Source organism: Phoenix dactylifera, chromosome 4 (genome assembly GCF_051530095.1).
Source record: "Phoenix dactylifera cultivar Ajwa chromosome 4, Ajwa_hap1_PhDact_Kaust_v1.1, whole genome shotgun sequence".
Lineage (NCBI taxonomy): Eukaryota > Viridiplantae > Streptophyta > Magnoliopsida > Arecales > Arecaceae > Phoenix > Phoenix dactylifera.
In genome coordinates, this window is record NC_143193.1 from 837,637 (window position 1) to 865,583 (window position 27,947).

Sequence of the window (27,947 nt, forward strand, 5' to 3'; positions counted from 1 at the left end):
AGGTGGGGTCCATCAGGTACCAGGTGATTTAGCTCTCAATCCATTGTTTCATAAGGTTTTCGAGAGAGTCTAATGTCAGAAAAGTATCCATGAGTAAGTAAGATTCGCTGTTTTGATAGCGGATCCCGTATCAATGCCACACTAGCACTATGTCAGATCGTATTGAATATCGATACATCTTCTGTACTGGATACTGGTTTAGCCGGTGAACCCTATCTGTTGAAGGTTAGAACTAGAAGGGTTTCGAATGCGGTGGTGTTATGGTGACCATAACTTTGCTTGATCTCTCTTCTACTTCTAAAGAATAGCTCTGCTTGGTAATATGGATTGGCTCTCATATGTTCATCACCATCATGCTTATGGAAATTCTGCTGTACATTAGCAGTTGTTATTCAATATAGTAGCCACAAGTATACATCATTTTCATACTGATCGGAGGAGAAAAAAAATTCTCATAAAAGCAAGCATTGTGATAAAAGAGAAAAAAGGTTATTTCTGTATACAAACTGAAGGTATGAAGACAATAACATAATTACATAAAAAACTAATAAAAGAATGAGGTGAAGGTTCGTGGTCGGTTTATATTACATGAGTGGATTGATGAGGTTGAAGGATTCCAAGCAGTCAGCTGAAAATGGAAATTCCACATCTTTCTCAATGCATCATGTTAAAAGATTTACTTAAAATGGTGAGGAAAGAGGTGTTAGGAATGTACTTTACCTTGGAAAATTACTTGGCAGGTCCTTGTTGGGCTCTTATCACCATTTCTTCAGTTGTGGTGCCAATGATTTCATTTGCACGCTTCAAATTAACACAGGAGATACTTCCAATGGTGTCCTGGACATACAAGTTTGCATCTCTTTGTCATCGTCCAGAGATAAAAAGTCTAGTAAATCAACAAGATAATAGCCAACGATGCAGACTTATTTTCGAAATTTCAACAAGAAATCACTAGAAAAATGCTCCTATTCTTCCAACTCATTGCTACTTGAGAAGCTGTGAATAAATGCTGCATTGGAGAAACTGATATGATCAGGATCTGTTTGGTTGAGAGAAGATGTTCTGCTACATCCTTAACAGTTGATTTTCATCCAAAGATAAAGAGGTTAGAAATCCAAACTTATCGAGGAGTTAGAAGTGGCTGTTCTGTTTGTGCGACCAAGTTTGATCATATTTGACCAACCATGACTTACTCTGCATGCAACTATCAACCAAACACTTCAATAATTTCCTTTAAATTCATCAAACACTCAGAAGTAACTTCATTGGATGTTAATGCTTGCTCTAATGGATATAGATCTAATGCTATTCTTGCAAGGTAGGTCAAGTTATTAAGGTCTCCTTTCTCGATAAAGTTATGAAGACTTTCAATGCGAATCATATCAGCAACTTGTTATTTTTGTGTCCTTTATTACAGCCATCGGATTGGGTTTTAATCTAACGATTGTGGTTTGTTTAAGGTTTTATTCTATTTGCACTAAAACAGATTGTATGCCATCATCCTGCTTCTTCATGGGTTGAGAGAGGGAGTTAAGAGGGGTGTATAAGGATTATAGGGCTTGGGTTTTGGGATGAAGTCTAAGCAAGAATTTTCCTTGTATTTTTCTCAATTTTTATTATAGTGAAGAAGGTGCATGCTCCGTGGACGTAGGCATGCATTTGCCGAACCTCGTAAAATTCTGTGTTCTTTTATGGTTGCTTTGATTTATTTTTTCTTGTTATTTTGCTGAAAATATTTGCTGCAAAACTCAACACAGCTTCACTAACATGTTGAGAAAATGTAACTGATCAATGAATCTACACAAATATGATAAATTTCTCAACAAATAATAAGATGATGCCACAATGGTAGAGTTTTTTTTTCTTTTTTTAAAAAAAAAATAGTAATTAGGAATGGCAAAACATGTGAACACTCACTCTAGCAACAATTCCAAGCTTCTCTAATTTCTGCACAGCATCCTCGACATCAAAATTGCATTCAACACCAAACTTGTCTTTGATTAGTTGTTCGCACCGCTGGTCGAGTTCCTATGAATATGTACTAGAGAAAAGTTAGTGAGAAGATCTAGGCATGATGAATTATTGACTGGAAAACAGATAATCAAAATTCTGTACCTGTATCGTTGCCTTCCCCTGCTCCATCAAAATAAAATAAGAAATTATCACCTCTTTAACCTGCGTATTCAGAATTACAAAGACCTCGTTAGAAAGTCGAAGGATGTCAAAATGACCAATACAAGTCATCAATAGATTACACAACAAGACAAAACAATCTTTTGACAATGCTCACTTCCTGTTGAATCACATCATCACACAAGTGCAGTAGTGTGCCTCTCCCACTATCCAGTTGCTTGTCATATACTGCTTGCATGATTAGATTTTGGTAAGCTCTTATGTTCTGCTGAAACCTGCAAAATAATGGTAAGGCTTTACCAAAAACAATATTGATCTTAACTAAAGGATTAAGCAATCTTTTTCTCTTCTTCTTTCAGTGAAGTAGCGACATGATTAGATGTTTAAGAGCAATTACACAAAATGTTATTATCACATGCATCGCCTAAGTACTAAATCCAGGAAAAGATGTAGAACCAATGAAAGTAGAATATGTGAGTTTCATTGGTGAGAGGCTCCTATTGGACGTATTAATTCTTGAACCCGTAACCAAAAGAAGCAGGAAGTGAGGTCTGAACAACATCAAATGGAAGCAGGCTTACATGCATACATATGCAAGCAACTTCAGAGCTCCAGTATGCAGGCTTACATGCATACAGACATACAAAATTCTCATTTACAAAATGAACTTACGTGAAGTAGACTTTAGAACAATATCCAATGAGAGCAGAGAGGATGGCTATAACAACCCAGATATCAGCTTTAGGCATTTGAAGAGAGCTAACAAGAGTAGCCTGAGTAGAAGAAAAGAATCAAGTATAAGCTGCAGAGAGACAAAAATAACCAAAATCACTTGATTTTATGTCATTTTGAAACTTACAAGACCAAGTGCTGCAGAAACAAGGAATTTCACCCAGTCCATTGGCGTTAAACCCGGGTTTATCTTTTCAGGCTATAAAATCATTCATCCAAATTAAGCAATAAGTAAGAAAAGTTGTGGGAAAAGATTCTAAAGTGCTTCTGTGCTTTTAACAAAACTTTTAGAAGAATATCTCACCAGAACTATCTCCATATCTGCCAATGGAATATTCTTAAAATGTTTCAAAAAGATTCCTCGATCTACTTGGGATTTGGTGCTAGACTGCCTGAAAAATTACAATTAGCAACACCCACATGCGACAGGTCGTTAAGAGAAATACAGGGTACAGAGTAGAAACTAATGGATTTTCTAAACAAAATGATTCCATAAAGTTAAAGTTTCTGTTTCCTCCAATGACAACTTTAGTCAGTGTCATTTTCAGAATCCTTTCTCATCAAACAATTTTTAAGAACCAAATAATGCAGATCTCATTAAGTGGACTTCCTTATAGACACATCTTCCTCTATGACTGATAAGCAGTATCTATCAGACTATCGCCCATTTCTCTCCTTTAACAAAACTATACCTGTAGACAACGATCATCCTATCAAATGTTGGTTCTTGGATTGTAAGCTGGCCAAATAGATTTCGCATGCTGTAACATGTAAAATGTGAACACATCAGAACATGAGAACATTTTTGTTGCAACACCTCTGGATCTATAAAGAACTAAATTAAGAATTAGTTAGAACCTTAGCTCCATGTTGTCAATCCGAACACGTTCTACAACTAAGCCTTGCTCTTCTGTGTCAGCACTTGCTTCATGAGTTTCCTTAGCATCTTTCTTGGACTTCACAATTCGCTTTTTGGAGAAGAGTCGCCGAAGCCTGGAATTGTCATTACAGTGGATTATGTAAATATTAAACTTTTTATTGAAAAAAATGAGCGTAAATATAAATGGAAGCATTTCTCACACATGGCTTACCCAAAAACTCTAAGAAACCCTCTCCAAATACGTGCTAGAATCATATTGAGTTTCTCCATAACGAAGTAATCGGTTGTATGGTCAATTCCAATGCCCCGACGAAAAATGATGTACTTCCATACAGAAAAAGATCAAAATATTGTAGAAGTATTTAACACAATATAAATTAGCATTTCCAAATAAGTTAGAAAAGCTTACCAAAATATTCACAGGCAATAGAATCAAATTGTTATTTTTCTTGCTAAATATTAAACCATATTACTGGTTCTGCTACATAAGATAATAAGGACAATGTAAGTATGTCTGCAACTTTATATTACTTAGTATGCTCCAATAGCTATGCATAGCTGTACTCTTTATCTGTCAGGGCGACAAAACAACATTTACAAAGAATATGAAAGTTAAAGCAACCCAACCTTCTTGATATTGGATTGCATTGGAAGCGTTAAGAGTCCCAGAAAACCAAGGGCAAACATTACAAAGTAGATTAACCTGTCACAAAGAATAAGCTACACTGTATGCCAAATTTTTGCCAATATACCTCCAAGGATCTAACTGCAATTCCCTAGCCATTTGCATATGTTTAATTAGACTCTAGCATGACTGGAATGTTAACACCGGAAGCAAATAGATTCTGTATTTACTGTTTTCTCATCGTTTGACATCATTTCTTGGTTCAGGAGTCTTAAATGGATCAGGTTTCTCTGCTCATTTTTGATAACAGATCCATGTCCAATTTCTTCATTTAGTTTTTTAACGCATAGCACATGCTATTTTTGATCTATTTTCCTCCTCTGACATCTATTATTCATCAGATAAATGAATGTAGAGTACCTAACTGCAAGACCCATCATATCAGGAACCAAAGACTAGCTTGAAACTGGAAAAAGGATATTTTTATACTGGATTGGGTTTGGCCCAATCCAGTATAAAAAACCAGTACGGCTGTGCATGGGATACAAATACCAAATAAAGAGGATTAAAAAGTCCAAATCTCAATCTAAAAGGATCCTGGCTTGCTACATAACATTATTTAAATGGAGAGCTTTTTATGCTTTGAGGAGAAAATATTTCTTGATTAAGGCTAAAAGTCTAACTTACAGGTCAATAATAGATGCCAGGAAGAGAGGAAATTGTATGTTGTAGGAGTATTTATGATCAAATTTTGTAGATTAACTTGCTGGAAAGGCCCTAAAGATCCAACATATAATGTTGCCAAAGTAAAAAAGAGAATGGGTGTTCAGTTTGTATGATACAGGTGGAGAATGATTTACAGGATGGGCCATTCTAGAAAAAGCTTGCTGGAGTAACTACTCTGATTGCACCTGTAAGAACAAGTGGAAAAGAATTGGTCGAACAATAAAAATTCCGAAGACAGAGTCTGTTAAGCATGGGTGAGTGCTATCTTACTTGTGACAGAGGGATGAAACTAAAGAACTCAGTTTAAGATACACTTAATAGAGAAATATAAATTCATAAAAGCACATAATACATCTGGTAACCAAAATATGATATTCTGTAATAATATTCAAACAGTACCTTATCAGAAAATTCAGGAAGGTTTTCATGAGGATTGTCTTTAAAATACCCCGGGAAAAGCTGTTTATCCAGCTACAAGCCTCAAAAAATCAAAGAGTTAGTTTGCATTTAGTAGATCACGAGCATCAAGTGGAATGTACAAAATCATGTTTCAGACCTTAGAGTCATCCACTTTGACAGGAAGGTTTAAGAGATATTGCCCAGACTGTGCGATGTTGATCTCCTCATCAGTCACTAGTCTAAAGTTGCTCTTTTCCATTATCTGTTTCAAGAAAAATAATTTTTTTTTTAAAGAAAGGCAACCATTTGAGGATTAAAGTTATGATGATCATGGAATACGTAGATAAGAGAAAGCTAGACATGAAAATGTGACTTGTTTGACCTTTTTTTTTCTTTTTTTTAAGGTGGAATAGCAAAGGGTGGGAGGACATATGTTTATCCCTATACATCTTAAAAGTCACACCAGTTCATTGTCACTATTTAATAACATCATGAATTATATTGAACGGAAAACACATAAACTTCTTTAGTTAGGACTTCGGATCATCGACGTTATAATACCAAATTAACAAACAAAAGAACATCCCAGTTCTTTGAGATTCTTTTGAATAGCACCACTGTACCAGGAATATATATGAGCATGAAGCAAAGAGATAGAACAAAGATAAGTTCCAGTTATAAGCAATGGTATAGTAGTAAAACTAAACTTCAAAATTTTCAGTCATTAATTGTGATACCCTGCAAATGGTTGTCTTAACTGTTCTTTAAAGTTATGTCCTTATCTCATCGTGCAAGACACAGAGTCCAAGAAGGAGTTGGTGATTTGTATCTAATTAGATAGTCCGGATGGAAAGTATTTCACCAGAGCTCTCGCAATGTCCTAGTCTCCCACAGGGTAGCTGCAATACGCAAGCAGCCAGCAAATGCATAAAGCTTAAGTGAAACAAAAGGCACTTAGTTGAATTGTATTAAAAGACTATAGATTAGTTAAATTCATAATGAGAGTACCGATTGTGAGTAACAGAAAAATAGAAGATTAGTTAAAGAAAATATCTTGTATTTTTATTGAAGACCTAACATCGCTTAACATGTTAACTAGTTAAGTGAATTTTTTCCTTACAGATGTTAGAACAGTATTTAAAAACACATTCAATGGTTTATGTAAATGTGCAAAATAAGTAACTTTACCAATGACTTATAACCAATATATCATAAAAAATGAGTAATGTAAGATTGGTAGAACTTTTAAATTGCAACGAAGGTGTAAGACACCCTCAAAAATATGTGGCATGTTATAATTATCCTGCCCACCTGCCTCATATCCTGATCTAACATCTAATACCCAACCTGCCCCAAAGAAAGATAGGCCAAATCTGACTCACCATCACAGAGGCCTCGGGCAGCTGCTTGGACAACCGAGGCCAATCCTGAGTATAAATTGTCCAATTTTACTACTATTTTATGATAAAGAATAAGAAGGTGAGGCAAAGCGGCTTATTGAACATCACAATAATCTTGCCTTGAAATTCATCTGAAGAATGCAAGGTCATGTTTATAGGTACATTCCATCATCTAATATCAGATAGCTTGCCAAGCTCAAGCTATATTTAAGGATTTTCTCACTAAAATTAAGATTTTAATGCATTCTACTAGAAGATGTGTGTCTCTCTGTAACATGACCATTAAGAATATAAGATACAAAGATACAAGGATAAGATACAGAGATGGAATGCAAAAATTGACCAACCTGGAAAAAATACTTTAGAAAATTAAGTTCGAGAACATGTATCTCTTCCGAAGATAAATGCTGCTGCTCCAATTTCCGACCACCATAAATGGGATCAAACAGAGAGTACAGTTGCTGCAGAGAAATTATTCTCTTCAAGGTTGATATCCAACATAGATATAGTGAATACATCCAAACAAACTCATGGGTACATGCAAATTCATAAGAAGTGCTTAATCATAATACAGAAATGTATGTATATAAACACATAACGGCATGTGCAAAACTCCACGTAGATACTCTTTTGTGAAAATAAACTGTATGCATGGATACTTACATGTCTGTGCTTAGTCATTTATATATTTTCAGATACATGCATTTATTTGTGTATGTATGCCAAGTGCCAACCATGATACACACATTATGCTCTCAAATATACGTATGCATGTGTATGTAGACATTTTTATGTCCTCAAGGGAATAAATGTGTGCATCACATATATACACACACAGTCAATTACTTCTACAGTGGATTTGCATGCATGAATTCGGAAATGCATGCATATCAAAAGGGAAAAGGACATGACTATACCATCAGATCCTCAAATTGCAGAAGATACCAAGCACGAATTGTGTACTCAACTCTCTTGCAGAGCTTCAGAAATTCCATCCGGTCAGAAGCAAACACTGGAAGGAAAATCAAGGTGGAAATGTCAACTCAAAAGCTCGAGAAGTGGTAAGATTAAACACAGAAGCAAAATACACTCATTCAGATCCTGTGGATCTGCAAGGGGGCAAAAAGCATTTCAAACTTGAAGATTAAAATTCAATGAGGCAGGGAACCAAGTCAACATCAACATGTACTTGATACAGAATATGAACAAAAAAGATGTAAAAAAATCTGAAACTTAATCATATTTGGCTATGAAATTCCATGCAAGTCATCCAACATATACAAAGAGACAGAAGAGGTATTTAGACTCAATATACCCAGAAACAATGGCTCGAGCTTGACGCAAGGTCAGACTGTGGACTAGGATACCAAGGTTGCTTGGTTTGAGGGCATTGTTGATCTTTTTTCTTTTTTTTTTATTGTTCAACTCTCATAAAGAGCCTTTTAGGTGAAAACAAGTCCAGAAGTTAAAGAATAGTTTTCTTAAGTTCCATATTATATTAAACATTACGTTGAGCACCGTTACAAGTGTTCTTGATTGTTTTTAGTCTCCTTATATATGAGCATTAACTGGTTGACAATGATAGTTGTTGAGAAGAAAGACAATTTAGGATCCCTTTAAGAGCGTTTCCAATTCAAGGGGGTGGTTTTTCAAACTGGTATTCCTCAAGATGCAAGGAAAAGAGCTCAGAAAACCATACTTCCCTGGAAATTTTAATTTTCCTTTTGTAGGTTCAGCAGAAAGTTAAAATCAGAAAACAACCAGATTTCCTGGGAAAAAATGACATATTATTGTCCACTCTCTAAAAGGTATCATAAAAATGTAAAACTGAGGTCTCCTTTTTAAATTCCATATTCTTTTCCCAGTATCCCAAACACTCTAAATTTAGTATTTTTTACCTTTTCCATGATAAGAAAGTAAGAAAATCCCACCCCATGACGAGTGATGAATGAATCTCACAACAATTGCTATTCTCTCTCTCTCTCTCTCTCTTCTTTTTATGTACATGATTCCGTCCTTGCATTTCAAATCTCAAGACCAATATTGCATTCAAGAAAAACCTTTTAAGCATCCAAGAAACAATAAGCATAAAAATAAAACCAGAAAGCGAGAACCAATATCAATTTCAATATATATTGTTATGTTGAAAGCGAAAAACAACAACAACACAACAAGATTCAAATGACATGAGAGAGAGGCAGAAACAAATCTTCGAAAGAACAAATCTTCTAAAAACCAAGAAAGGGATGCATATACAATACCAATGAGGGAGGCGAGCTTCATAATGAGCCTGGGCTTGATGACAGGAATGACGGCCTCCCGCTCCAGCCGTATCACGTCCCTCCTCTTCCCATCCTTCTTCCCCTCCTCCATGTCCAACGCTTCTATCTTCCGTCTTTGGAAACACCAAGTGTATATATATAACGAGAAGAAGAAGAAGAAGAGATCTCTGTCTCTTTATATATCTTTCAAGAGAAGAGATCGAAGAGAAGAAAGCGAGAATGGAGTTTAGGAATCGAAAACTTTTCGTGCAGAGCAATCGATTCGATTCAGAGAGAGAAGAGAAGGAAGGCAAGGCTTCTGTGAAGACGGAGGTTGGGATTCTTGGGAATGGATAATCGCGGCGTACGAGCCCCGTGACGTCTGTGGGTGGGGTCGTATGGTATTCTATTTATAGTAATAGTTGTAGTAATATTTAATATTGATAACAGTATCTCTATCTATATGTTAGATTTCGTATTTCGGTTGATATTGTCGTCGTGTCAGCTGATGCCGGTCGACAGTTATCGGACCGCTGACCAAGTTTAATCTTCTTGCCGCTGTCTATTTTTATTCTTTCGTGGGAGAACAACTGCTTGAACAACGAGGGAGAACGTTTTGGACGCTGCACCTACTTGGTGCGTTCTTCTCTTCACCTTCACTTATCTAGTGGGAGCATTCCATATCCAAATTCCAAGCCCGTTAGCTTAGAGTTGAGTGAAGATGCAAATAGATAGTTCTCTGATGCTTATACAAAGTCAAAACATTCAAATAGTACCTTTTAACTGAGTTTTTTTAGATAAAATTCTAATTTATTATAAATGGTATCGGTGCAAGTTCGGCCGATAGCCCATATAGATTAAAAAATACTGTAACACGGAATTATAGAAATTGACCACAGGTTGATCATAATTTTTGTGATTATATTTGAATGGATTTGGATTCTTAATCTGGCAAGGACGTCAAAATTTAAATAGCTATGCACTTGGCTAGGTTTTGGACATTTATATAGGGCTAAAAAATCAAATAATTTCTTTCGACTAGCTTTTTTTTTTTTTTTTTTTTTGAATGATTATATAGTGAAAAAAAATTATCAAAGAAATTTTAAACCATTTTAAATATTTATTTTTGTGGACAATAATCTAATTTTTCGAGACTTTCAACGTTTATTTTGGTGTATGGATAATGAGGCACAAGTACTGAAGTGCCACTGTGATGTCATTCGGGTGGAAGTAAAAAACTTAATATTTCAGGTGCTGGGGAAACTTATTTTTTACAGTTTCTTCGAATCAAACACTAGAATTGCCTGATTTCACTTTAACTCGACTTTGCTCTCTTGCCAACAACTAAATGAAATTGTGAGAGATTTGTTTGTCAGTGTTAGTGTTGGTAAAAGATGCAGGTGGGTCGGATGTGTGTGGATCTGACCTGTTGCTGACTCTGACTAGATTTGACTCATAACAAAAAGTTTAGATAAATTTGGGTACCAGATTAGCCAGGACTTAAACATCCCATAAGGTCAGAAATGAGTTTTTACAAATTTGCACTCAACTTACTGGACCTGATTCCACTTAAAATGATGCTTTATTTTTCACAATTTTGGTGATAGTGTTGATAGTCTGATGGCAACATTTTTCCTTTAATACTCCCTTTCCATCAACAATAGAGCTGATCTGCATTCATGCTCTTTTGAATTAGTAGAGTATGTTCTTTTTTTAATCCAGTGATAAGATGCCTCGTTGTTTATTATTGATACTTTGTACACAATTATATTCTCCTAATCGGTCTGATACCAAGTTGTCAGAATCAAGCGCTACCATTACACCAAAACCCGCAGATGTTAGTGAAGGTGCAACTTTATTTCCTTAAACTAGCGCTAGGCCCATAGTGCCACGAGTCGACTCCGACCAAGCCTCGCCCGACTCCGGACTCTGACAGGGCCTCGCCAATGGGTTCAGGGATCCCCTAGTGGTATAACCCACCCTACTCCTCCAACGCATCCACGTTGGTAGGCGGCAGGACTGACTCGGCTTTTCAGGCCTCCGCCAACATTGACTCGGCCCCTCAGGCCTCCGCCAATAATCCCCCCAACGTGATGCTTGGGTTTCGAACTCGAGACCTATGGCTTTGATACCAATTATCAGGATCAAGCACTACCATTACACCAAAACCCGCAAGTATTAGTAAAGGCGTAACTTTATTTCCTTAAACTAGCGCAGGGGCCCATAATGCCATGAGTCGACTCCGACCAAGCCTCGCCCGACTCCGAACGCCGACAGGGCCTCACCAGTGGGTTCAGGGATCCCCTAGTGGTATAACCCATCCTACTCCTCCAGCGCATCCACGTTGGCAGGCGGCAGGATTGACTCGGCCCTTCAGGCCTCCGCCAACATTGACTATATGATTGTAAAAATTAACAATAACAAACGGACATTGACATACTTGACAAGATCCTCAAGGGGGAAAATGAATCAGATATGGGTTCACAAATCTCCCATGCAAACTCTTTGTTTTTTCTCTCTCACACTCTTTTTTCTTATGCACGCGCGGGCATGCATGTGTAAGAGACTGAGAGATCCCATGAAACGATGCAAACTAGGTTACGCCATATCGTACCAAACTAGATGGTAATAAAGAGTCCATACCGTATCAAGTTCAATTCTAGTACATAGTACGGAAGACGTACCGAAAGTCAGTATGCCGAACTGGCCTCCGTACTGAGTATACCGACATATTGATAGAAAGGCATTGTATGGAGCCTGATACTGAGATGGATGGCGTACCTTCATGCAACACTTACATAGGTCTTCCTTGAGTTGGTATAACATGCCTCAGTCCTACGGGAACAAGAATGAAAGACGCCATGTAATTATATGTAACTGATCTCTTTAGCATCACCAATCAGATGGTCATACGTTACAAGCTCATTACAGAGTGTCCCATCTGCTTCCTTCACCTTTTGATCACTCGGAATAACCTCAATACAACAGTCTGATCTGCTAACAGAGGGAACATCGCATCACAGACGACTGAGATATGATGGTCACCAGTTCAATGCTAATCTGCTTGCCATTTTACTCCATTCCAGCTTCAACTAATTTCTCTCCTGAGGAAAATTCCTCATCTCATTGCGATTGTGACTGGATTTAGATGGTAAACCAGTAACTCAGTTCAGTTCCAGTCCAATCTCTAGCTTGATCGGGCAAAACCCTCGACATGCATACATAAATCTGAGGAAGGTGTTGCCAATGATGTGGAAGTTGCATAGAATTTCTTGCGTCAGAAAATAGACCCTGTCATCATTCCTAGATTTGCAAGTACATGAGCTTAAAGCTTCCATCAACCTATATGAAGATCTCCAAGCAATTGGCCTACACAAAAAGGAGAATGCTGGCGCTCCTGCAAACTGTTAACATGTTTAAAGCAACAGACTCGAGCTAATCCAAAGAAAACAGAATGAACAGAAGGTTTTTTAACCAAGTATATGAATGAAATTTTTTATTGTGCAGAGGAATTCACCTCCCCCCCCCCCCCCCCCTAAACATGAAATATGCCCTTCAACAATGGAAAATCAAAAAAGTCGAACCAAACTACCAAAATTACCGATTAAACAAAACATATATTAAACCTAGGCATCTTAAACCCTCTCCTATCCCATATATACATGGTACAAATTTATATGTACAAAACATCAAATTTCATGTTTGTGATTTGGATTACCAAGAAGCAATCCCCAACGAGAGCTACAAGTTAACTGACCTGGGAAACCAACTTTTCGCTTTCTGCACATAAGCTTCTCCCCGACTGAGCCATAATTGACTTAAAAAAGTGGCCTGATATTGTGCAATATCGCCAAACGTGCTACCGGTTCCAAGGCCTCAGAAAAGGTTTTCCCATGGGGTCGTGCAGGGAAGGATTCTGATGTGGGAAGTTCATCCATGACATATTGTTCATGGAAGGAGTTGTAGCTGCTTCTTCACTGCCTGAATTGTCAAGTTGATGATGTGCATACCCATAAATATTTTCAGCTGCGGGAATACCCCCACCCCGACTTGAGTAGTTCCTCGCTTGGATATACTGTTCCGAGTTTGCAGTGTCGTATGGTGAGCATGATGACATCTTGTTAGAGAAAACACTAAAGAGGCTTCCATCTGCATTGCTACCATCAACCAAGCACTGACCTTGGCTGCTTGAAGACTCAACTCCAGACCAATTATTATAAGCTTGATGCTCACCAGGAAACCAATTGTACCCAATGGATCCACCATTTACAGAGGATTGGAGGGCAGAAAAACTCTGCTGATCAACTGGTGAAAAGTGCCCTTGGCTTGGATATCTGCCAGCGCAGTAGACATTTTTGTTCATTATCTGATTCACATAAAGCTCTTTCTCTCTGCCCTGCCTCTGCCCCAGAAGCTGCTGTTGCTCATGGAATTGGTGGGAGAAGTGACCAGGTTCTGGCAAGCTGTCATTGGTCATCAAAAATTGCAGACCAGGCTGTTTCACACCATTCATCTGTTCATGTGGATAAGATGATAGCATTCCTGGTCCCTTTGAAAAGTTGGGAAGCAGCTCATTGCAGTCTTCGTTTGCATAAGAACAGAAGAGCGATGCCCCACTGTCCACATGAAAGGTTGAGGCAACAGGGGCTCCAGCATCCGGTTCCATTATGTTTCTTTCTAAATCAATCACATCAGTTGTGCATTCTTCAGCAAACTGGGGTTGCCCAAGAGATAAATCACCAGCAGATGTGCATGCATGGTTCTCTGTAGTAGCATAGTAAGGATCATCAAGGCTTTCTGTCCGCCACAAGTCCTTAGCAGGTGAGCAAGAAGCCTTTGGTTGTGTAACATCGTCATCAGAAGGATTCTGTTTTTCTAACGACTGTGAACGAGGTGAGGAACTTTCCATTGGTTTTAATATTTCTTGTCCCTCTGCTTCTTTATTCAGAGCAATTGGGCTAGGCTCCATTGTGCTTGGCTCCAGATGACTGTTGAGGGAAGGAAGACGTTCCAGATGATGATCATGTGTGGAATTATGTGGGGAATCAGCATCATCTTGATCTGCCACATATGGGCTGGCTTCACGTTCGTAATCACCATTTCCTACCAATTCTTGAGTTGAGGTCTCCAGATTCTCTGTCTTCTCATCCTGACCAATCAAACAGAACCATTGATTAGCATCACTAAGCCTTCTTGTACATTCTTTTTCATTTGATCAAAACCTCAAAGAACTAAATGTGAAAGGAAGATTACACAAAAGAAGATGTAGAGGAAGATAAAAACAGAATCAGAGAAGAGTAGAAAACAGGGAACAAAATGCATGTGGTCCCATTCACGGCAGCAAATTGGCAAGTAGAAACCACCATGTCGCAAAGAGAAAAGGAATACAGAAACTGCAATCAACAAGCTAAGTTCATCCAGTATCACCAAGGTCATCAACTCGAAAATTTTGCATTTCCTTTTTCCATTACTGGCCCAGCATGACTAATTTTTTTGTATCTCTAAGGGGAATGTAGCTCAAATTATACTTGCAGAATGAGTTGAAATTTTCTTTAAGAAGGATGTTCTCATAGCATTATATAATTATATTAAAATAAAAATCTCATACAATTGTATGAGGCAACTACTGCTTTAGACCTGATATTCGTGAAGTCATCAAGCTGGCCTGCCATCAGCTGACAATAGCAGTCTGCCAGCCCATTTAGATGGACATTAATAAGTAGGTTTTCTTAATAAATAGTTCTTCTTCCCCAGATGTCTTGAGAACATCTCCCTATTTAAAGTCTCGTCTGTGCTTTGAAATAGTAAGAGTATGTCGTCTTTTGTTGAAGTATGGGAGTGTGTCAGAAGTCTTAGAAGGTTAGGGTGATTTCTTATCACTTTTGGGTTGGTCCATGTGGGTAGTCCTCTTTCCCTGCCTTTCCAGTAGGTAAGGTCCCCTGTAACTATCTTCTTATAGTCTAAATCTGGGAGAGCCTCATCTGTCCATCCAAAAAAAATGAAGTCATCAATCAACAAAGCATTTATCAACCATGTGCATTATCATGACGAGGCTATGTGATCGCTGCATCTCGGTTCTCCTTTGGCTCAATATTAGAGTGGCAGTAAGGTTGGTAATGGTGTACGGGACTGAAAGTCTAAAAGATTAATATAGGTCCAGACACCTACAATTGGCATGGAGGAGAAACGAAAGCTGAGACAGTGGTCTGATAAACTAGGAAGAATAAAGTAATGGAAAAAGAGTTTATCGAGGTTGCTGCTATTTTCCCCGAGAACTTCCCAGAAAGCGCGTAAACCCAGTTTGATGTTCATTTGGGCCAGAAATGCCAACCTTTCCCTTGGCAGTTGCTAAAATACAATGGTTTACAGCCTTTTGGGAGCTTTTGGGGGATGCATATCATTTTCCTTTTGAAAAAAGCAATAGCGTATGAAGTGATAGAAAATAAATTTAGATAATAATAGCATGTAAACAGAGGCTTCAAATATCAACAAGGATCGTGGTATGTGGGGTGATGTGTCAGACAGAAGAAATGAAAAGACTATGGACAGAGATAGAAGCTATGAGAAAGGATATTAAAATGTTGGTTTCACAGACATGCAAGCCATGATAGGAAGAAACATGAAAAAAGTGTTTCCAGGCATGAATGCAAAGTCTGTGCACTCAAGTCTTCAAGAACTGCTCGAAGTTACAATATATCCAGACAATGGGTTGAGATAATAGGTCTTGGTCAATCAGGCAGTATGCTGGCGGAGCAAGCAGATCAAGGCAAGAGGAAACGCAAATTACATCCATAGTGCATCAGTGAACTTAATTCGCCAGAAAGAATATAGCTAATATATGAGATCATTTACCAAGTCAAACCCCATGTACGGGTCATTTGCAAAACCCACTAAAAATAAATATACATTTATTTTACATCTTATTAAAAACATATTGTACAGATGTATGTCAATTATCATGTGATATGTCCTGTAAATGTCTAACATTCCTTCTACTAATAATGATGTAAGTGATATTGTACATGTAAGTCACTATGCAACACACATACATACATACTAATTCAGTGCAGACCTTCATGGTGAAATGGAGCACCAGAAATTAATTGATGAAAGAAGGGTCGCACCGCAACTAATATGAAATGTCCAGAAAAACTGATTTTCTTTATAGCTTGAAGTTTTTATAATATGATAGGGCTAAGGTATACCTTATCCATTATTAATTTCTTTTTTTCCACAAGTTCCTGTTCCAATGATTTCATCCATTGGTCTCTCAGCAGCTTTTTATTTCTATGGACCTCAAAAGCTGATGGGAGATCTTTGTTTGCCACCTGCAACCTGTTTAAGCAGTCCTTAATTTTTCAAAATTTCGAATTCAAAAGCGTAAAATGACTACCAATTAGTTGAAAAGTTACTAACCAATGGTCGTGCAACTTCTTCTTTTCTTCCTCTTCATATGTTTCAAATGGCTGTACATCAAAGCTTTTAATATCACCCAGTACACGGTTGAGAGACTTTGATTGAATGCCATCACCAGAATGCTTTATATTTTTAACCAGCTGGTGCTGAGTCCTGCTTACCTGAAATGTTCAAAGGGAACAAAATATATACATAAGCAATTAATTGCATAAATAGAATCCAACTCTTAATTCTTGAGATATGGCATATTATTTAGGAGAACATGGAGATATTTAATGGAACCATTTATTGTTTCTAGTCCAATTTGTTGTAAAGAATAACATGGAGAAATCTCATTTTACTACAGATTTATTTTCTTTTAGGAAGAAATTTCACCATAGATCTTTAGCAGTACCAAAGCCAACAACTTCTGCACCTTTGTGGTGAGATGAAAGCCTTTAGAGGCTCATAAACATATAGATATTAAATTTAATCCAGATTAAGACTAATATGAACAGCAATACGTTGCTAAGTCAGAGAACCAACAATAATAGCAAAATATCAACTATTAAAATGATGTAATCAGCAGTTAGTTACTTTCAAAGTTCGACAGGTTATGCTACCATCACAAACAATGGAACTGGTATTTTCAGCCAAATATCTAGACTAATATTTGGACATCTGCTTAAATGTATATTTGTCCCAACACTAGCATACAGCTATTTTCAACCATAAAGCTAAAAAAAAAGAAAAATTGGAAACTGAAAAAATAACGTTAAGAAAAATCAAAGGTGAAATCCCTTGCCAGGTTTTTTAAGTAATGCAGAGATCTTAACCACAGCTTCCAGAGGAGCAATTTTATGAGCTATAGCATGTGCATCACATAGTGATGACTTCACCTCAAATCAAGTTCAGAGTTTTCCAGGAATAGTTATGCCCCAGAAATTAAAAACAGCAAACAACGTTACAGCATGAGCCTCGTGGGCTTATATGGTCACCTAACATCTAAAAAGAGATATCATGGACTAGAAATATCATGTGAATTAAATCATGACCCAACATACAACAGCACTATAATGAGGGTGGACATGATTTTTTTTAATCCTTGGAAGCACCATGCTCTTCAGAATTGCCCATGATCATCAGAATTGCCCATGACAAGCTGTAGCATTGTCAAGGCTTGATGTTTGATCATCAAACAACACATATAAATATATCATACTCATCCTGCATGAAAGTATTTTAGGACCACTAGCTGAAACAGGCTTTTGTGTTCATTATTTACCAAAAGAAAAGTGAGTTTGTGAAACAAAAGAAATTGCAAGATTTCTCACACAAATAGACTCATTTCGTTGAAAATCAAGTTCATACTTACCCGAAGCATCTATTGTACTATTAAAAGCAAATTCCAGAGCAGCACTTTTGAGGCTCCACTCAAGAGGTCATCCATCTCCACTCTCCAGTCACATGCATCGTGCATATCAAATTCAAGTTTCTTATAAAAATCATTTTCCATCCTTAACCTATTATTTTATCAGTGTAACTGAATTTAACTTTTTTTTGGTAAATGTAACTGAATTTAACTTTGAGCGAGTCTTAGGTGCAGCATTCATATTTGTCTGAAAGAGATGAGCCACAGTGTGTAAATTCCAGAATGAAAATGTTGTTAAGTATGTAATTTATTCATCATCCATAAGATGGAACTTACTAACAATGTAAAGCAAACCCCAGATCCTAGTTATTAAAGTTGTACCTAAAGTTGCTCAAAAAAAAACCTAAAGTGACTAAGAATATATTTGCCTTAACAGCGAGCTAATCAACAAGTATGATTGGGAGTCATCTGACCTTAATAAATGACATATATTTATCAGCATCACCATTTCGGATGCAGATTTTATGTCGGATTTCTTTCTTAGCTATATTAGGAACTTTAGTCTTTTCTGCAAATGCTGTTAAGCTTCCTTGCTTGTGCTTGGTAAATCCTTCCCTGCACATCCAAAGAGTTCAACTTAAAGGTGCCATAAAATAGCAATGCACTGGCAAACAGTTCTTAGAAATTAAACATTTAAATAGTAACACGTTCAAGAGAAAAACAAGATAATCATGGTCACAAAATGATGGTAGCAACTTTATATAAAATATAAACTAAGATGCATAGGAAAATATAGACAGAAAGCTGTGTTCGGGTATGCAAATTGTGATTTTGGTTGATCAATTTTATCAGATATTTTTCTGTCATAAACAATTCAATGTATGAACATTAGCCTTACAATACACAAACATCTTGCATAAATAGGAGCTACATATTATTTGGCTAATTCTGAGCAACATAACAATCTAATCTTTCCTTTTCATCAATTTTGACATTTGCATCATATCTTCTTGGTAGACATGTAAGCATAAATTTAGGATTGCTGAAAATAGGAACAAGAGCAATGGAAATAGAAACAGTACAAAAATTCCTCAAAAATCCTTAATGCATCTTTTTTCACAATATGTGAACAAAAAACACAAAAAAAGGAAAGCCATCTGGTCCAAGGTACTTCTTTTTCCATTTTGAAGATTGCCACTTTCACCTCATTCAATTACCTTCTGGCTCCTCTCTAGCAATGTTATCGAGTAGCTACTCAAATTTCCATCTCCAAGTTCTTTCTTCCCCATACACATTAGACTTAAAACATCTTATGACAAATTTTCTCTGACTCACCATGTTTCCTCTTAACTGCTACTAGTCACCGTAACCATAACCATTCAGCTTTTTCCCAACTATCAAGGTCAGCTTTCTGGATCCTAATTTTATTTTGTTAACTATCTTATGAGAAAACTTAGTGTTTTTATCACCTCATTAAAACTTGGCCATCCTATGTCGTAAATATGCAGTATAATAATATTATTAGGTAAATAAGTTTGTTATTTGTTGGGATAAAAAGGATGTGTATATAAGTTATTTGGCCTTTTTATGATTTGAAACAAAAGAGACAGGTGAGAACGAAACTTAAATATATACATTCTGTATAGCTGCCCATTTCTGAGTTAAACCTGACTACAAGGATGAAAAGGGGCAATATTGCAAGCAAACATCATGGATTAAAATGTATTGATCAAACTGAGTAAACATCAGATTGACATTTACAAGAAATTCAAACCAACAAATCATCAACCAAGCCCACTTCAAAAGTTAGAGATGTCAGATTGGAAAAAACTGTGCTTGATTTAATTATGTTGAAGATGGTAAAGAGTATAAGGAAATAAATCATGCAGCCAAAACAACTGTAACTCCAAAAAAAAAAAGTGCCATGAACATTGTTTTAATCAACAAGCAAATTGTACTAGAAGCGCAATATTCTACATGCATCTGTGTGCAAATTTTAGTATTCTTTGAACTTCAATGTGAATTTAGATATTGTTGCACCACAAACTATCTTGATGACTACTTCAGGCACGAATATTCACAAAAAATCAGACAAGGGTTCAGTGGAGAGAGCCACCTCCACAGCCTTTCTGGATCCTCGCAGCTTAAGCATCTGTCCTTCCATTTTTGCAGAACCTCAAGCATGCTGCCACCAAAAACATATCATTGAGCACAATAACTACTTCAATAGCAGTATTAGCACGAATAGCAAGGAAGACAGTCAGAAAACTTTTTCATATTTGACATACCCAGTATGATACTTATTTATCTCATAATAGTATGCCCTTCTATTGTCTCTCAATTGCCGCTCTGTACGAAGAACAGCATCTGGATGAAGATTACCGGAGCAAAGTGAAGAAGACCTGTAAAATATATCACATGCATTCAATCACATCAGTATATGGCCAATTTCATTAAGGATCAAAGGCATCTTAATAAAAGATCCTTCATGGAAATAGGCTATTAGTGATAAGCAAGACAAAAAGAAAATGAGACAAAATGATTTGATCGAGATCAAATGCCCTGCCATGGCAGCAGCTGTGATTTGTGCTTGTAAGGAAGAAAGTATTGTCTTAACTAAAGAAATATCACATTCTCCCATGAGCCTTAATAGGGACTGAGATATTGAGAACTCAAGCTGAAAATTCCAATAAATGCATATATAGCCATCTTCATAACATGCAACATTAATTTCTTATCTAACGATGCATTTACATCTTTCTGACATTTTGCATATTCAATCTGAAACTTAACCTTCTATATATCATTGTTCTAAACTTATAATCCTTTCCTACTAACCACACATAGCTTTTGAAACAAAATATCTCTCCTCTTACCAATCCCTTCTTCACAGGGATGCATTTTAACAAATAGAACAACATTGCACCGTAGTCAAAGAAAACTAAAAAGGGAAACATCAAGGGGGGGAAAAGCACATCAAAGAAAAATTAACAAAGAAAACATCAAGGCAGAAAGCGACAAGTGCACAAACTCAGCATATTATAGAAGAAGAACAAGAGATGCTTGTTCAACCCAAGATTAAAACAAGACATCACATATTTCTAGTGGCCATTGTTCACGTAACCTAAACAGTTCCGCAAAGCTTTCAGTTTACCACAAGAAGTTGACAAATATTGTGGTACATGTACCAGATGCAGACTTTCCTGGATTTTGAATGTCCTCTGTAGTTGTTCAAGGCTTTAACTTGCTTCTTAACCATATGGATTTCAATGTTGGATTTCTTTGCCACCAGGGGAATTTTATTTGATTTTCTATTAATTTCGCTGTTGCATTCTCTTTTTTTCTCTCATATAATTTTCTGCAGCTTCTTAAACATTAAGTTTGAAATTAACACATGAAGCGAAAGTTAATAATAACATGCTCACAAATAGATTACCGACCCTTAGAAATATGCAATTAAGTGAATTAACACGACACACTGCAAATACTGGCAAAATAGAGCTCTAAATTGTTCGCCATAATAAGTGATGACTCATCAGCAAGACGCAGAAAGACAGAAAAGTAACCTTTGAGAATTTATAAGCATTACTTGCCATTTAAGATAAGGATTCCCAAAGTGATGGTTTTCCCCCTTGAGCAACGAATGAACTATTTGTTCTGCACCTGTCCCACTAGGAAGAAACTGAGTCAGAAACTTTCTCTCCGACTCTGACAGACATGTAGCCCAAACCTGACAATAATTTGGAAACAAGTTCGTAAACTCTACCAAAAATTGAAACAGATTTCTATGAAGTACCAAAAGAACAAATTCAAACAAAAGGATATCCCATATTTAAAAAAGATAAACACAATCATACCTCATACGAAAGCACCTCAGTCAAATTCTCCAAAGAAAAAATTTCTTGGGGAACAGATACAACATCAGCTAGACCTGAATGAGATTTGGGAATTGAATCAACAAAAGGTGCCATGTCCATCCATTTTATCCCGATTTGTTCCCTCTTTGCCACAGCTCTCTTCAGACTGTCATTCCACTCCAGGTCAACATGCGATCTCAAATTCAACACATAATCAGATGAGTCCAGCATTTTCTTCTTCTTTCCTCTATATTGTTCGCGCAGGTTAGAACTTGCTAGCCGCTTTTTTTGTTGACCAGCTGCCATTCTGCAAGTCATCTGAATATGATCGCACCAACAATTTGTTTCAGTTTGAGTGCATCCTTGATCTCTACCCAAACATATTCTTCATTAATATGGTTACAAGGTACCTTGATATAAGCTACAATGCTTATACTAAATCATTCTGACTATTTTAACATAACAATGGAGCATTCATAAGGGAGTGCAGCAACATCAAAACATATCAATCCACTGCAAGAGCTATTTAAATTTCTATTTATCATTATGCATACAGAACATATGAACATAAGTACATGGATCTTCGCTTTATTGGAGCAAAATAAAGAAAAGCATAGAGTTTGTGATGATTTGGAACTAAGAAAGTAAATCTGGAGTCTATCTGAAGATTTTATGAGAAACTAAATTTTCAATGGTGTATTCTGATTTTGGTTGTGTAAAATTCTTCATACAAGCAACCAAAATGAACAATAATTCCTAGAAAAATAATCAAAAAGAAATTCGCCAACATTCATATACCCTGATTGAAAATATGTCATCAACAATTAATCGACATTTTAAACATTTTCAATTACTTTTCTGTGGCACCATGCCAATTCTCTGCTTTAGTTAGATGCCAAAGTGATGGAACAGAGATGCAGAAAGACGTGACAATTTCTCCATAGAATGGTTATTGACTATCGTTCCTTTGATTTATATAGCACCTTTAGCTGCAACTAAAAGATCACATGCCAAACAGGAAAGAATAAAGTAGTTGGGGGAAAATGGGCCAAAAATAACGTAACTGAAGAGGCAAAAAAGGAGTATCAGAAACATGAAAACAAAGATGAAAGCATCAATCAATGCCCATAAACCAATATCAAGAGCAGGAAAGAGCAATAAAATGAAAGAAACACAAAAACCAATATCTGCGGCCAGTAAAGAGAGGAGGTAGGAAAAAACTATGAGAAACACAAAAATCCAAAAAGGAAGGCATCAGCAATAAAATGGACAAATCCAGAAGGGGCAGAATAACCAAAATACTCAAAGGTCAATTAAGCAACAAAGCCTCCCATGTATTTCCACCAGACAAGCATAAAGTAGAATATATAAACACCAAATCTACAAAAGGTACAGAACTGAATCTCCAATATGACAGTTGCATAATGCAGGAAAATGAGACAGTAGCAAAATTTAGTAAAACATTGTTTTGATTAATCAATCATATTCAACCTAAAGTAACAGTGTCAATTTCACTGGACAATCATTATATTAGAGCATATCAAGGCATAAAAATTAATAATAATAGTATAAAATGAATAAGAGCATGTGAAATCCTGTGATCCAGGATTATAACAAGAGAAAGAGCAAATTGATGGAGTGGGTACAGCGCCCAAGTCAGAAGGTTCTGGCAAGAAAGCTCAAGAAGAAGGGCTATAGACAAGAAGGGCAAGAGAGAATCCACTAAGACGGTCGGTGAAAACAGCAATAATTTGTGAATTGTAAAAAAAGATTATCAGCTTTTGTCAGTATCAATATCCTGAATATCAACAGCATATAAAGGAAAGGAATTACAGAGAAAAGAACTCATACAAGAAACATCGTGCCCCAAGCAAAATTTTCTACACCTCACATTTTTCACATAAGTTCACACCTTCAAAGCTTCCATTAAATGTGCTCATACATGGAAGCATTAAAAAAATCATAAAAAAGACAGTTCCCTTAACTAGAATAACTCCAACTGAAAATGCAACCTCCTGGACGTTTTTTTGATACAACAAATTCCTTCTTGATGTACAAGAAGTTAGACATCAACTAGCTTTATAGGAAAAAGTCATAAGAATACCTTCCAGACTTCCTAGAACTAAATCTATGAATCATTAATCATTAAATAGAAACAAAACACTAAAATCTCTAGAAAATCCTCATGAAAAATTCTGACTTATGCAAACAATGGATCATTTAAGCATTTTCTCATTACATCCACGTTATGTATAACACTCTATTGCTAAAATTATAATGAAAATGGCATGACATTTTGCAAGCTATTTCAAGTCCAGATGGCCATGATAAATAAGTAAGCTTGCACATTTGGAATGCTCAGTTCAATATGGATGTTCCATAAGATGATCCTGCCGTAGAAACTTTAAAGTAAGTGAAGAAGTGTAGACAATGTTAAGAATCACTGATCCAAGCAAATGTTATAAGACCTAATACAATTCCCCAACAAAACTTCCAGACACCAGCATCTCTGTCACCCACCAATCTAAGTCCGCACAGGAGTCTTCTTATAAACCCTAGTTAGAAACAAATTACTCCAATATCTATTCTTTGCACCTTATTATCATACCGTCATGGTCAGTCCATACACCAAAAGGATAATAACTGTAGCTATTGCGATGGTGTCCAGAACTAAAGGTAGCCTGCCCAACCCAATACATGGAGCAAACTGACTTCAGCTTGAGATATGAGGATATCTGACAAGAACAAGTTGGGGCTTGGGTCAAGACAAAGCCCGAACAAATTTTAGATTAGATCAGGCAGTTCAATGTGCAGACCTAGGAGTCCAGTTTGGAAGGCTTCTAAAGAGGCACATTCATCCTCTTTAAAGTACAAAAGTGTTGGAATCACACCGCTCAAACTACGGATCTCTAAGTGGTGACTTAAAAAGTGAGAAGCTGTGTATGGGTCACTTCCAACCAACCCAGTTAAAGTTCTTAAGTTAATTTACCAATAACCACCGAGCTTTATGAGTCACGATATCATCTTATAATGTCTGCATGAATACTTTTGCCTATTGGAGATAATGCATGTCTTACACTCAGAGACAGAAAAAATGCATAGAACATTGGTGAGCAAACCAACATTTACATATCTGAACAATGCAAGATCCCCCTCAATTAGGAAAAATTTATGTTATGCACCTCAACACTTCAGTAGGATGCAGCCATTATTTTATCATAACAGAAGTATAAATCATGGGGGAAAAAGCATGATACAAGACTTCAGTATCTCGAAAAAACATGTCTTAGGAGTCAACTTTCAGGTGCCAAGAAATAATGATGGAAACACTATTTCAACTTCACTAGTCAAATTTCAGCATAAAAAGGCACTACTGTCGCCACAATCTGATGGCAAAGAAAAGAAAAATCCAAACTACCAAGTAGAAGCACTACTTCTTTTTATTTTTTTAGGAGAAGATAAGGCAGGGCCCAGCGAAATTCATAAAAATAATTTAAAAATAAAAGGATTATTTATTTAGTGGAACAAAATAAACATATACCCAGTTATTCCAAACCCATCTTAACAAGGCAACATCAAAAATACAAGAAATAAAGGCTACAATGCAATGCAGCATAAAGAAAAACAATACCAAAACAATTAACATCTCCCTATTATCCATCAATCCTAGTTCACTGCACACAACCAGAAACCTACTTATTGAAGGGAAAAGAGATAAAAATAAAAATAAAACAGAAACCTATTTAACAAAACCAAAAAACATAAAGAAACTTATGATATTCTATCAAAGAAATTTCTCGCCAAAAAAAACATAAAGAAATCGACTAGAACAATATCAGTACCAAAACCAGAACTTGGGGGCGAATTTCACGCCAAAACCATCAAATCAACGACTTCCTGCACGAAGATTGATCATACGAATCGAAATCCAATCAATCAAGAACAAACAATAGCGCGGTCCTCCCGGAGGAAACCCCGCATAGCCAACAAGAAACGAAAAGAATACCCTATAAATCAAGAGAATGGACAAGGTGGAAGAGAAAACCTATTCGAGTTGGGAAAGGAATGATACCTTTCGCATCGGAGACTAGAAGAGGGGAGGGGCAAAGGCACACTGGATAGGGTTTCTTTTCCGAAGGGGGATTGACAGAGAGAGAGAGAGAGAGAGAGAAAGAGAGAGAAAGATTTCTCTCGGAACCGTTAAAACTCGTCGGGCTCGGGCATGGCGCGGCGCCGCGCGGCTCTGCACCGCGGTGAATCGGGTGTGGGCCATAGCTGGAAAGCCTATCGAAACTTGCCACGTAAACGAATTTTAGGCTTATTTTATAATTCGGGTTGTAGACGATCCGGATTGCGTTCGACGCCCCGTTTCCAGGGGGATTGGGTGTGGGACCCACCTCCGCGACGCCGACCGCGGACGGCTATCGTTCGGATGAGCGCATACAGATCTTATGCGGCCACTGGATCTGCCGTCCATGTTGCAGCTGGGGTCATCTTGATGCCTTCAGTTGATGGCGCATAGTAATATCTATGAGCGTACTATTCTGTTATGTAATGTGGAAGTACGATTAGGACCTTGGATCATGATAACGAATAATCTTTAGCGTGATGGGATGGCCGCCAGCCATCCGATTGGTGGGTTTTCTATTGATAGGATGGAGCATCTATGGTAGGTTCTCATGGTACGCTTCTTTTTTAGGGCGTAAAACCATTGACTTGGGATGGAGATGGTCAACTACGAGACCAAGACTTACAAATATAGTTATATATTTGTAACTCTCTTTTTTGGTAAAATATTTGTGACCTTTTTTTTGGACTAAGCATACGAGTATGTATAATTTTTGAGATTTCTATGAGTTAGGACTTAGGGGCTAAAAGATAAAGGAAACGTTTTTAGGAACCAATCATTGAATTATAGTAAAATGGAGGAATGTTTTTTCTTTTTCTTGTTTAGGACAAAGACTGTCAGGTTTATTTAGGCTGGGAGAATATTTTCTGATTCCAAAATCTCACTCAAAAGAGAAAAAAAAAAAACTCAACCAATGCTAACTCTGTCTCGTAGAGTTTTTTCTAAAGATATATAACGCCTCTATTATTGGAGCAGAGCTGAGGGCAGCATGAGAGCATTGAAAGGACGCCTCCTATGCAAGGCATGCTCTGGGTATGGATTTCATTCACCTGGAAGGAGAGTTGGCTACCGTGATCGAGAGGATTTGAGGGCGGCGCACCGTGACGGACGAGCAGTTTCTGCTTTATGATATCTGGAGAATGGCAGAAGATTGCGGCTCCTTCAAGGCTACTCATATTTATCAGGAGGCAAACTGACTTTATTGGTTGTATTAATTTGCGTATGGTGTGAGAAGCCGGTGTAACAAAAAAAAAAAAGTTTTCCCTAAACAATGAAATAAGGATTTATGATATTCAAATGTAGATTCTATCTAATAAGATAATTAATGATAAAGATGAATCTGAAAATTATACAGTGATTGCTTCCTTCAGTTTCTCTACAAAAACATCATGATCAGATATCAACGTAGATCCTTCCAAGAAGTCTCTGAATTTTGAAGATTGGAGTATCATAATCAATGTAGGAGAAAGCCTTCACAAGAATCTTTGCATAAAAATGAAGTGATCGTAGGGAGTGTCTGCTTTACACGCAAGAAAAAATTCTAACGCTACATGATAAAAGTGGATTAGTTTGCCAAGTCAGCAAAATGCAGACCCATGGAGTCTTTTTGAGTGCACCAATGGGTGCCCCAATGCACCTCTCAGAAAAAAGTTCTTAATTTTGGCATCCATGCTATCCCACAGCATATTCTCCCTGTCTGCATGAACATGGGCAGCTGTAACTATGGGGAACTTCATTTTCACAGCAATCTCAGTGCAATAACATTGTACCAGAGCCATCTTGGTATTACAGTCCAAGATATCGGACTGATGCATCTAGATTGTGTCAATCTCAAGATCATATTTTGATGGTTGAGAGAGTAGGGAGCGGTTCACTAGTGAAAGCATGGGACGATCTAATCATTAAAAAGTTTAGTATTCGCCAAAGAGCTCCATTAGAAAGGAGTAATGAGAGAAGTTGGGTTTGAGATATTCATAGGACTATGATGCTCATAAGGCTGCTTGGCAATGCATTAAACACAAATCCATAAGCCCACCAT

General features: G+C 37.0%; 2 protein-coding genes across 13 annotated transcripts; both read right to left on the reverse strand.

Moving 5' to 3' along the window:
• Window positions 1–248: 248 nt before the first annotated feature.
• LOC103712386 (uncharacterized) lies at window positions 249–9,546 on the reverse strand. Of its 4 annotated transcripts, none has more exons than XM_088719441.2 (16): window positions 9,157–9,546; window positions 7,813–7,907; window positions 7,243–7,356; window positions 5,653–5,757; window positions 5,496–5,567; window positions 3,957–4,069; window positions 3,724–3,858; window positions 3,558–3,626; window positions 3,170–3,257; window positions 2,993–3,064; window positions 2,806–2,906; window positions 2,291–2,408; window positions 2,116–2,175; window positions 1,918–2,028; window positions 721–837; window positions 249–368 (listed from the first exon to the last, which is right to left on the reverse strand). In XM_088719441.2, exons 1-15 carry the CDS (start codon window positions 9,266–9,268, stop codon window positions 730–732), a joined length of 1,473 nt encoding a protein of 490 aa, XP_088575567.2. In that variant the 5' UTR covers window positions 9,269–9,546; the 3' UTR covers window positions 249–368; window positions 721–729. The 4 variants fall into 4 exon arrangements, 3 of the variants coding, with proteins under 3 accessions (XP_088575567.2, XP_088575568.2, XP_008797121.4); XM_088719442.2 differs by having other exon boundaries at window positions 297–371; XR_015976940.2 differs by having other exon boundaries at window positions 358–628; window positions 1,918–2,041.
• A 2,879-nt stretch (window positions 9,547–12,425) lies between these two features.
• LOC103712385 (uncharacterized) lies at window positions 12,426–25,989 on the reverse strand. 9 transcript variants are annotated; one of them, XR_015976939.2, is made up of 10 exons: window positions 25,853–25,989; window positions 21,781–22,098; window positions 21,490–21,653; window positions 20,212–20,325; window positions 20,040–20,108; window positions 18,397–18,538; window positions 16,573–16,733; window positions 16,362–16,491; window positions 12,914–14,305; window positions 12,426–12,553 (listed from the first exon to the last, which is right to left on the reverse strand). XR_015976939.2 is itself a non-coding variant. In XM_088719438.2 (10 exons), the coding sequence occupies exons 3-10, from the start codon at window positions 22,096–22,098 to the stop codon at window positions 13,016–13,018; spliced, it is 2,388 nt and encodes a 795-aa protein (XP_088575564.2). In that variant the 5' UTR covers window positions 25,623–25,677; window positions 25,853–25,956; the 3' UTR covers window positions 12,623–13,015. The 9 variants fall into 9 exon arrangements, 7 of the variants coding, with proteins under 7 accessions (XP_088575564.2, XP_008797120.3, XP_008797118.3 ...); XR_015976938.2 differs by having other exon boundaries at window positions 12,427–12,560; XM_088719438.2 differs by lacking the exon at window positions 12,426–12,553 and adding an exon at window positions 25,623–25,677 and having other exon boundaries at window positions 12,623–14,305; window positions 25,853–25,956.
• Between the last annotated feature and the right edge of the window lie 1,958 nt (window positions 25,990–27,947).